General features: G+C 43.9%; 4 protein-coding genes across 4 annotated transcripts; all 4 read right to left on the bottom strand.

Annotated features, from left to right (window-relative positions):
* Positions 1–59: 59 nt before the first annotated feature.
* Positions 60–2474, bottom strand: LOC139330945 (protocadherin alpha-C2-like). The gene has a single exon (XM_070962179.1). It carries the CDS (start codon positions 2472–2474, stop codon positions 60–62), a length of 2415 nt encoding a protein of 804 aa, XP_070818280.1.
* A 476-nt stretch (positions 2475–2950) lies between these two features.
* Positions 2951–5362, bottom strand: LOC139331582 (protocadherin alpha-C2-like). Its single transcript, XM_070963123.1, has one exon. The coding sequence runs from the start codon at positions 5360–5362 to the stop codon at positions 2951–2953; it is 2412 nt and encodes an 803-aa protein (XP_070819224.1).
* Positions 5363–5880: 518 nt separating this feature from the next.
* On the bottom strand, positions 5881–8769 carry LOC139331577 (protocadherin alpha-C2-like). The gene has a single exon (XM_070963117.1). The coding sequence runs from the start codon at positions 8299–8301 to the stop codon at positions 5881–5883; it is 2421 nt and encodes an 806-aa protein (XP_070819218.1). The 5' UTR covers positions 8302–8769.
* Positions 8393–11173, bottom strand: LOC139330944 (protocadherin alpha-C2-like). Its single transcript, XM_070962178.1, has 2 exons — positions 8765–11173; positions 8393–8482 (listed from the first exon to the last, which is right to left on the bottom strand). The coding sequence occupies exons 1-2, from the start codon at positions 11171–11173 to the stop codon at positions 8393–8395; spliced, it is 2499 nt and encodes an 832-aa protein (XP_070818279.1).
* Between the last annotated feature and the right edge of the window lie 412 nt (positions 11174–11585).

The raw sequence follows: 11585 nt of genomic DNA, 5'->3' as shown, positions 1-11585 counted from the left end.
ATCTGGAAACGGGAGGAAAATGAAATAAAGCAAATGTGATGTATTTAATTGAAAATTAGTCAGTTTACCTGCAGAGTGGAAGCTGCAGAGTCACTCGTGTCAGTCAGTCCTGTGCCTCTTGGTAGACTGGACACGATGTATCTGGAGCCCTTTGGCACAGGCTGTCTCACCACCAGCTTTCCTTTCCTGGTCTCCGCTAGAAACAGACTGTACCAGTAGGCATCGTTGGACACCAGAGTGGAATCTGCGATGGTGGAGTTCCTCTCACTCATCACACTGTTCCTGCAGGGAGGAGCCGCTTTGCTGGGTTTGGGTTTCTGACACTTCAGCACGATGGTGACCAATATGGTGATCAGCAGCAGAAATGACACCGAGCCCAGACCGATGACCAAATACAGGTTGAGGTCAGAGAAGATGTCGTACTCCAGAGGCACCTCGGTCATGTCAGAGTAGGCCTTCACGGCAGTCTCCACTGTGGACAGCTTGATGGTGACTGTGGCAGACAGAGCAGGCTGCCCGTTGTCCTTGGCAACAACAACCAGTCTCTGGTGGCGCGGATCTCTGTAACTGAACATCCTCATAGTGCGGATCTCTCCGTTGTATTGGTCCAGACTGAACAAGGTGGCGTCAGTCACCTGGAGAAACTGGTAGGTAATCCGAGAGTTGTGCACAGAGTCTGTGTCTAAGGCTATCACCTTGGCAACCAGGGAGCCTTTATCGGTGGATCTGGGGATCTTTTCCTCCACCACCGAGCCGTGCGCGCGCCACGGAGAGACAATCACCGGAGCGTTGTCGTTCTGGTCCACTATGATGATGTGGACCGTCACGTTACTGCTGAGCGGAGGAGAGCCAGAGTCTCTGGCCTCGATGTGGAAAAGAAACTCCTTCTCGATCTCATAGTCAAAAGTTTTCAGTGCGTAAAGATTACCGTTCTCTGGATTGATGGAGAACAGCATGGACATGGACGTGTTGGCTATCTCCTTCTCCAGGATGAAATAAACTAGATACTGGTTCTCATGGAGGTCAGGGTCAAACGCAGTGAGGGAACTTAGCAAGGCCCCAGGAGCGTTATTCTCCATCACACGTATGGTATAAAATGACTGAGGGAACTGTGGAACATTGTCATTCACATCCAGCAGCTCTAACGTCATCGTTTCATTGTCAGATAAAGGAGGAGAACCTCTGTCTGTAACAGTGAAAGTGATGTCATATTCTGGAACCTTCTCACGGTCTAACGGCTCTGACACCACTAATTCATAATAGTTATCAGAGGATTCCCTCAGTTTGAAAGGCATATTATCTGGAATATGAAGATCAACCACTCCGTTGTCCCCTGAGTCTTTGTCACTGACACTAACTACAGCTATCACTGTGTCTAATTCAATGTTTTCATCCACTGGACTCTGAAATGATTTAATAGATATTTCTGGATGGTTGTCATTCATGTCTTCAACTATAATCTTTATAGTACATTGTCCTGATAAACTATTGGCTCCTTTATCAGTTGCTATAACTTCCATATCATAAATCTTGAAATCCTCATAATTTAACATTCCTTTCACAGTAATTTCACCAGTGGAAGGATTCAGATGAAATGTTTCTTGTGTTTTCTCTGACGTATATAAACTGTATGAGTAAGTTATATCAGAATTGGAGCCCTCATCTAAGTCTGTCGCATTCAGATGAACAACGAGGCTTCCAATGGGAGAATTTTCCATTATTTTTATATTATAATTCGCTTTGTCAAATGCAGGAGCGTTATCATTCGTATCCGAAACATGAACAATTATGCTAACCGTACCAGATCGAGCAGGTGTGCCTCCATCGACAGCTGTGAGCATTAAATTATGAACAGCCTGCTGCTCTCGATCTAGAGTCTTCTTCAGAATCAAATCGGCAAACTTTGACCCATCTCTTCCTGTCTGAATTTCAATAGTGAAGTGTTCGTTTTCACTTAGATGATACGTTTTCACCGAATTGCCTCCAACATCCGGATCAACAGCGTTGCTTAATGAGAATCTGTCCCCAGCAGGCGTTGACTCGGATATATCCAAATGTATGGCGTCTCTTCGAAACTGCGGGGCGTTGTCATTAATATCAAGAATTTCAAGCTCTATGTTAAATATTCGTAAAGGATTTTCAAGTATTACTTCCATTTTCAAGTAGCACAATGTCAGCGTTTTTGTACAAAGATATTCCCTGTCGATTTTCTCTACGACATACAGTTCACCAGTGTCTTTGTTCACATCCAAATATTTTTTGTTGGCGATGAGATCAAGACGCATCTTCCTCTGATTCAGTGTTTTAACATCCAAGCTGAGATCGGCAGCAAGGTTTGCCACAACTGATCCTTCTTTCATTTCCTCCGGTATGGAGTAATGAGTCACCGAGGCAGTTGCATGAAGAACAAAAGAAAAGAGGAGAAAAATCGCCACATACCCTTTCCGTGACTGCGCTGTTTCAACGGACCGCATAATTGTTCTTCTGTTCACCGTATGTTGCACAGCTTTGCTGTTAAGATATCCATCAAACCGTATGAGTCAAATTTTAAATCCGTAAATATTTTGAGTGGAAAATCAACGAATTCGTCTATATTACGTTAAAATGATTGTCAGGACCACGGTGATATCTCGCTGTGTTCAGCGCTGCAGGTTTTACAATGATGTCTTTTCATGGCGGACGTGGGTTCCGATTTTGTTTTTGGAGTGAACAGCGACACTCTCTGTACATTGCAAAACATTAAATTTTAAGTGAACTGACAAAGCAACCAGGTTTTAGAGTTTAAACTTGAGATCAGGATGTGTAGTGGCTGCAGATATTGCGAAAATGAATTATGTTCTTTTTCCTTTTCATCAACATTTTAAAATTATATTCTCATATAATACACATAGGAAATTGGCAAATAAAGTCATAATGAACTATAGAAAGGAATGAGCGATTTCAACGAAGGTCATACCTGCAGAGTGGAAGCTGCAGAGTCACTCGTGTCAGTCAGCCCTGTGCCTCTTGGTAGACTGGACACGATGTATCTGGAGCCCTTTGGCACAGGCTGTCTCACCACCAGCTTTCCTTTCCTGGTCTCTGCTAGAAACAGACTGTACCAGTAGGCATCGTTGGACACCAGAGTGGAATCTGCGATGGTGGAGTTCCTCTCACTCATCACACTGTTCCTGCAGGGAGGAGCCGCTTTGCTGGGTTTGGGTTTCTGACACTTCAGCACGATGGTGACCAATATGGTGATCAGCAGCAGAAATGACACCGAGCCCAGACCGATGACCAAATACAGGTTGAGGTCAGAGAAGATGTCGTACTCCAGAGGCACCTCGGTCATGTCAGAGTAGGCTTTCACGGCAGTCTCCACTGTGGACAGCTTGATGGTGACTGTGGCAGAGAGAGCAGGCTGCCCGTTGTCCTTGGCAACAACTACCAGTCTCTGGTGGCGCGGATCTCTGTAGCTGAACATCCTCATAGTCCGGATCTCTCCGTTGTATTGGTCCAGACTGAACAAGGTGGCGTCAGTCACCTGGAGAAACTGGTAGGTAATCCGAGAGTTGTGCACAGAGTCTGTGTCTAAGGCTATCACCTTGGCAACCAGGGAGCCTTTATCGGTGGATCTGGGGATCTTTTCCTCCACCACCGAGCCGTGCGCGCGCCACGGAGAGACAATCACCGGAGCGTTGTCGTTCTGGTCCACTATGATGATGTGGACCGTCACGTTACTGCTGAGCGGAGGAGAGCCAGAGTCTCTGGCCTCGATGTGGAAAAGAAACTCCTTCTCGATCTCATAGTCAAAAGTTTTCAGTGCGTAAAGATTACCGTTCTCTGGATTGATGGAGAACAGCATGGACATGGACGTGTTGGCTATCTCCTTCTCCAGGATGAAATAAACTAGATACTGGTTCTCATGGAGGTCAGGGTCAAACGCAGTGAGGGAACTCAGCAAGGCCCCAGGAGCGTTATTCTCCATCACACGTATGGTATAAAATGACTGAGGGAACTGTGGAACATTGTCATTCACATCCAGCAGCTCTAACGTCATCGTTTCATTGTCAGATAAAGGAGGAGAACCTCTGTCTGTAACAGTGAAAGTGATGTCATATTCTGGAACCTTCTCACGGTCTAACGGCTCTGACACCACTAATTCATAATAGTTATCAGAGGATTCCCTCAGTTTGAAAGGCATATTATCTGCAATATGAAGATCAACCACTCCGTTGTCCCCTGAGTCTTTGTCACTGACACTAACTACAGCTATCACTGTGTCTAATTCAATGTTTTCATCCACTGGACTCTGAAATGATTTAATGGATATTTCTGGATGGTTGTCATTCATGTCTTCAACTACAATCTTTATAGTACATTGTCCTGATAAACTATTGGCTCCTTTATCAGTTGCTATAACTTCCATATCATAAATCTTGAAATCCTCATAATTCAACATTCCTTTCACAGTAATTTCACCAGTGGAAGGATTCAGATGAAAAGTTTCTTGTGTTTTCTCTGACGTATATAAACTGTATGAGTAAGTTATATCAGAATTGGAGCCCTCATCTAAGTCTGTCGCATTCAGATGAACAACGAGGCTTCCAATGGGAGAATTTTCCATTATTTTTATGTTATAACTCGCTTTGTCAAATGCAGGAGCGTTATCATTAGTGTCCAAAACACGAACAATAACACTTGCAGTACCAGATCGAGCAGGTGTGCCTCCATCTACAGCTGTCAGTATTAAATTATGAACAGCCTGCTGCTCTCGGTCTAAAGTCTTTGTTAAAATTAATTCGGCAAATTTCGACCCATCTCTTCCAGTCTGAACTTCAATATTAAAATGTTCACTTTCACTCAGATGATACGTTTTCACTGAATTGCTTCCAACATCCGGATCAACCGCATTGCTGAGAGAGAATCTCTCTCCTTTCGGCGTCGCTTCAGATATGTCTAAATGAATGACGTCTCGTCGAAACTGTGGGGCGTTGTCGTTCATATCCAAAATTTCGACTTCTATATTAAATATTCGTACTGGATTTTCTAGTATGACTTCCATCTTCAAATAGCACAATGTCAGCGTTTTTGTACAGAGATATTCTCTGTCAATCTTCTCAACGATATACAGTTCACCAGTGTCTTTGTTCACGTCCAGATATTTCTTATTCGCAATGATGTCAAGACGCATCTTCCTCTGATTCAGTGTTTTAACATCCAAGCTGAGATCCGAAGCAAGATTTGCCACAACTGATCCTTCTTTCATTTCCTCGGGTATGGAATAATGAGTCACTGACGTCGATATGTTACGAACGAAAGACAGAAGAAAAACGAGCAGCACGTACCTTTTGCTAGACTGCATTGTTACAGAGAGCGTCATTGTTCTGTGCGATCACCGCCGTTCAAACGATATAATGCGCATTTCCAGCCATATAAATGTTGCTTTATCGGCTTTGCTCTCAAATATTTTCACTGAATTTTACTCCCAAGGACATTTCCGCGCCGCAAATGGCGAGCGTGCTTTCTGTGGGGATTTTCAGCACCACGGAGCTGTCCGGTTGTTTGACTCTGTGCCCTGATGACAACGATTCACTGTCATGGCGTTCGTGGACTGGAATTTTAGTCACAAAACAGCGCCACCTTTTAGATACTGCAGAAATGTTTTTACTGAGTTTAACATGATGGGACTTGAAAAATCGTTGATTTGTATAACATCGAGTTTCATTTGAGTACAGCTTTCAGGAAGAATCAGATGGTTTGTTTGTTTGTTTGTTTGTTTGTTTGTTTGTTTACTCTTTCTCGGTTTTGCTATTGTAGCTGAATAATGTAAAAACGACAATGTAAAACAAAATGCCCCTCAACAGTGATTTATAACAAATATTATAACGAATGTGCACATTAGATTCTCACCTGCAGAGTGGAAGCTGCAGAGTCACTCGTGTCAGTCAGTCCTGTGCCTCTTGGTAGACTGGACACGATGTATCTGGAGCCCTTTGGCACAGGCTGTCTCACCACCAGCTTTCCTTTCCTGGTCTCCGCTAGAAACAGACTGTACCAGTAGGCATCGTTGGACACCAGAGTGGAATCTGCGATGGTGGAGTTCCTCTCACTCATCACACTGTTCCTGCAGGGAGGAGCCGCTTTGCTGGGTTTGGGTTTCTGACACTTCAGCACGATGGTGACCAATATGGTGATCAGCAGGAGAAATGACACCGAGCCCAGACCGATGACCAAATACAGGTTGAGGTCAGAGAAGATGTCGTACTCCAGAGGCACCTCGGTCATGTCAGAGTAGGTCTTCACGGCAGTCTCCACTGTGGACAGCTTGATGGTGACTGTGGCAGAGAGAGCAGGCTGCCCGTTGTCCTTGGCAACAACAACCAGTCTCTGGTGGCGCGGATCTCTGTAACTGAACATCCTCATAGTGCGGATCTCTCCGTTGTATTGGTCCAGACTGAACAAGGTGGCGTCAGTCACCTGGAGAAACTGGTAGGTAATCCGAGAGTTGTGCACAGAGTCTGTGTCTAAGGCTATCACCTTGGCAACCAGGGAGCCTTTATCGGTGGATCTGGGGATCTTTTCCTCCACCACCGAGCCGTGCGCGCGCCACGGAGAGACAATCACCGGAGCGTTGTCGTTCTGGTCCACTATGATGATGTGGACCGTCACGTTACTGCTGAGCGGAGGAGAGCCAGAGTCTCTGGCCTCGATGTGGAAAAGAAACTCCTTCTCGATCTCATAGTCAAAAGTTTTCAGCGCGTAAAGATTACCGTTCTCTGGATTGATGGAGAACAGCATGGACATGGACGTGTTGGCTATCTCCTTCTCCAGGATGAAATAAACTAGATACTGGTTCTCATGGAGGTCAGGGTCAAACGCAGTGAGGGAACTCAGCAAGGCCCCAGGAGCGTTATTCTCCATCACACGTATGGTATAAAATGACTGAGGGAACTGTGGAACATTGTCATTCACATCCAGCAGCTCTAACGTCATCGTTTCATTGTCAGATAAAGGAGGAGAACCTCTGTCTGTAACAGTGAAAGTGATGTCATATTCTGGAACCTTCTCACGGTCTAACGGCTCTGACACCACTAATTCATAATAGTTATCAGAGGATTCCCTCAGTTTGAAAGGCATATTATCTGCAATATGAAGATCAACCACTCCGTTGTCCCCTGAGTCTTTGTCACTGACACTAACTACAGCTATCACTGTGTCTAATTCAATGTTTTCATCCACTGGATTCTGAAATGATTTAATGGATATTTCTGGATGGTTGTCATTCATGTCTTCAACTACAATCTTTATAGTACATTGTCCTGATAAACTATTGGCTCCTTTATCAGTTGCTATAACTTCCATATCATAAATCCTGAAATCCTCATAATTCAACATTCCTTTCACAGTAATTTCACCAGTGGAAGGATTCAGATGAAAAGTTTCTTGTGTTTTCTCTGACGTATATAAACTGTATGAGTAAGTTATATCAGAATTGGAGCCCTCATCTAAGTCTGTCGCATTCAGATGAACAACGAGGCTTCCAATGGGAGAATTTTCCATTATTTTTATATCATAACTCGCTTTGTCAAATGCAGGAGCGTTATCATTTGTGTCCAAAACATGAACAATAACACTTGCAGTGCCAGATCGAGCAGGTGTGCCTCCGTCTACAGCTGTCAGTATTAAATTATGAACAGCCTGCTGCTCTCGGTCTAAAGTCTTTGTTAAGATCAAATCAGCAAATTTTGAACCTTCTCTTCCAGTCTGAACTTCAATATTAAAATGTTCACTTTCACTCAGGTGATACGTTTTCACTGAATTGCTTCCAACATCCGGATCAACCGCATTGCTGAGAGAGAATCTCTCTCCTTTCGGCGTCGCTTCAGATATGTCTAAATGAATGGCGTCTCGTCGAAACTGTGGGGCGTTGTCGTTCATATCCAAAATTTCTACCTCTATATTAAAAATTCGTAATGGGTTTTCTAGTATTACCTCAAGTCTGAGGTAGCAAGACGCTGAAGACTTTGTGTTGCAAATGTATTCTCTATCAATCTTCTCAACAATATACAGTTCACCAGTCTCTTTGTTCACGTCCAGATATTTCTTATTCGCAATGATGTCAAGACGCATCTTCCTCTCATTTAGTGCTTTAACATCCAGACTGAGATCCGAAGCAAGATTTGCCACAACTGATCCTTCTTTCATTTCCTCGGGGATGGAATAATGAGTCACTGACGTCGATATGTTACGAACGAAAGACAGAAGAAAAAGGAGCAGCACGTACCTTTTGCAAGACTGCATTGTTACAGAGAGCCCCATTGTTGTGTGTGGGATCACAGTAGTTCTGCCAATATCATGTACATATTCGTTTTGTAATTACAACCCTGATTTCAAGCGCATGATTTGATTTTTAATCCGGAGGATACATTGGCCGTTTGGCGATCTCGTTCTTGGCGCAGCGTTTCAGCACGACGGAGTTATCCGGTTTGTTCAGTCTGCCCTAATGACAACGATTTGCTGTTATGGCGTTCATTGGCAGTATTTTTATTAAGAGAACAGCGCCACCTTTTGTATTTTGAAACAATATGCTTGATATGGAACATATTAAAATGCATTTTTATGGATTAAAAGTGGGTATTAAATGATTTTATTTATTTATTTATTTTATTTTTTTATTTATTTTTTTCAGAAATTCCTTGGATGACTGATTAGACCGAAAAAGATTTGTAATCTCAAAATTCAAAAACATAAATTCAAAAGCAAGGACACATTGGACTCCTACCTGCAGAGTGGAAGCTGCAGAGTCACTCGTGTCAGTCAGTCCTGTGCCTCTTGGTAGACTGGACACGATGTATCTGGAGCCCTTTGGCACAGGCTGTCTCACCACCAGCTTTCCTTTCCTGGTCTCCGCTAGAAACAGACTGTACCAGTAGGCATCGTTGGACACCAGAGTGGAATCTGCGATGGTGGAGTTCCTCTCACTCATCACACTGTTCCTGCAGGGAGGAGCCGCTTTGCTGGGTTTGGGTTTCTGACACTTCAGCACGATGGTGACCAATATGGTGATCAGCAGGAGAAATGACACCGAGCCCAAACCGATGACCAAATACAGGTTGAGGTCAGAGAAGATGTCGTACTCCAGAGGCACCTCGGTCATGTCAGAGTAGGCCTTCACGGCAGTCTCCACAGTGGACAGCTTGATGGTGACTGTGGCAGAGAGAGCAGGCTGCCCGTTGTCCTTGGCAACAACAACCAGTCTCTGGTGGCGCGGATCTCTGTAGCTGAACATCCTCATAGTCCGGATCTCTCCGTTGTATTGGTCCAGACTGAACAAGGTGGCGTCAGTCACCTGGAGAAACTGGTAGGTAATCCGAGAGTTGTGCACAGAGTCTGTGTCTAAGGCTATCACCTTGGCAACCAGGGAGCCTTTATCGGTGGATCTGGGGATCTTTTCCTCCACCACCGAGCCGTGCGCGCGCCACGGAGAGACAATCACCGGAGCGTTGTCGTTCTGGTCCACTATGATGATGTGGACCGTCACGTTACTGCTGAGCGGAGGAGAGCCAGAGTCTCTGGCCTCGATGTGGAAAAGAAACTCCTTCTCAATCTCATAGTCGAAAGTTTTCAACGCGTAAAGATTACCGTTCTCTGGATTGATGGAGAACAGCATGGACATGGACGTGTTGGCTATCTCCTTCTCCAGGATGAAATAAACTAGATACTGGTTCTCATGGAGGTCAGGGTCAAACGCAGTGAGGGAACTCAGCAAGGCCCCAGGAGCGTTATTCTCCATCACACGTATGGTATAAAATGACTGAGGGAACTGTGGAACATTGTCATTCACATCCAGCAGCTCTAACGTCATCGTTTCATTGTCAGATAAAGGAGGAGAACCTCTGTCTGTAACAGTGAAAGTGATGTCATATTCTGGAACCTTCTCACGGTCTAACGGCTCTGACACCACTAATTCATAATAGTTATCAGAGGATTCCCTCAGTTTGAAAGGCATATTATCTGGAATATGAAGATCAACCACTCCGTTGTCCCCTGAGTCTTTGTCACTGACACTAACTACAGCTATCACTGTGTCTAATTCAATGTTTTCATCCACTGGACTCTGAAATGATTTAATGGATATTTCTGGATGGTTGTCATTCATGTCTTCAACTACAATCTTTATAGTACATTGTCCTGATAAACTATTGGCTCCTTTATCAGTTGCTATAACTTCCATATCATAAATCTTGAAATCCTCATAATTCAACATTCCTTTCACAGTAATTTCACCAGTGGAAGGATTCAGATGAAAAGTTTCTTGTGTTTTCTCTGACGTATATAAACTGTATGAGTAAGTTATATCAGAATTGGAGCCCTCATCTAAGTCTGTCGCATTCAGATGAACAACGAGGCTTCCAATGGGAGAATTTTCCATTATTTTTATATCATAACTCGCTTTGTCAAATGCAGGAGCGTTATCATTAGTGTCCGAAACATGAACAATAACACTTGCAGTACCAGATCGAGCAGGTGTGCCTCCATCTACAGCTGTCAGTATTAAATTATGAACAGCCTGCTGCTCTCGGTCTAAAGTCTTTGTTAAGATTAATTCGGCAAATTTCGACCCATCTCTTCCAGTCTGAACTTCAATATTAAAATGTCCACTTTCACTCAGATGATACGTTTTCACTGAATTGCTTCCAACATCCGGATCAACCGCATTGCTGAGAGAGAATCTCTCTCCTTTCGGCGTCGCTTCAGATATGTCTAAATGAATGGCGTCTCGTCGAAACTGTGGGGCGTTGTCGTTCATGTCCAAAATTTCTACTTCTATATTAAAAATTCGTAACGGGTTTTCTAGTATGACCTCCAGTTTAAGGTAACAAGATGCAGACGACTTTGACGGGCAAAGATGTTCTCTATCAATCTTCTCAACAATGTACAGTTCACCAGTGTCTTTGTTCACGTCCAGATATTTCTTATTCGCAATGATGTCAAGACGCATCTTCCTCTGATTCAGTGATTTAACGTCCAGACTGAGATCCGAAGCAAGATTTGCCACAACTGATCCTTCTTTCATTTCCTCGGGGATGGAATAATGAGTCACTGACGTCGATATGTTACGAACGAAAGACAGAAGAAAAAGGAGCAGCACGTACCTTTTGCTAGACTGCATTGTTATAAAGAGCGTCATTGTTCTGTGCGATCACCGCCGTTCAAACGATATAATGCGCATTTCCAGCCATATAAATGTTGCTTTATCGGCTTTGCTCTCAAATATTTTCACTGAATTTTACTCCCAAGGACATTTCCGCGCCGCAAATGGCGAGCGTGCTTTCTGTGGGGATTTTCAGCACCACGGAGCTGTCCGGTTGTTTGACTATGTGCCCTGATGACAACGATTCACTGTCATGGCGTTCGTGGACTGGAATTTTAGTCACAAAACAGCGCCACCTTTTAGATACTGCAGAAATGTTTTTACTGAGTTTAACATGATGGGACTTGAAAAGTCGGTGGTTTCCATCGAGTTAAATTTGAGTATGACGTTCAGGAAGAATCACATGGGTTTGTTTGTTTGTTTGTTTGTTTGTTTGTTTGTTTGTTTG

Source organism: Chaetodon trifascialis, chromosome 5, assembly GCF_039877785.1.
Source record: "Chaetodon trifascialis isolate fChaTrf1 chromosome 5, fChaTrf1.hap1, whole genome shotgun sequence".
NCBI classification, from domain to species: Eukaryota; Metazoa; Chordata; class Actinopteri; order Chaetodontiformes; family Chaetodontidae; genus Chaetodon; species Chaetodon trifascialis.
The sequence above is the reverse complement of the archived record's forward strand: the minus strand, read 5'-3'. Positions and strand labels throughout refer to the sequence as shown.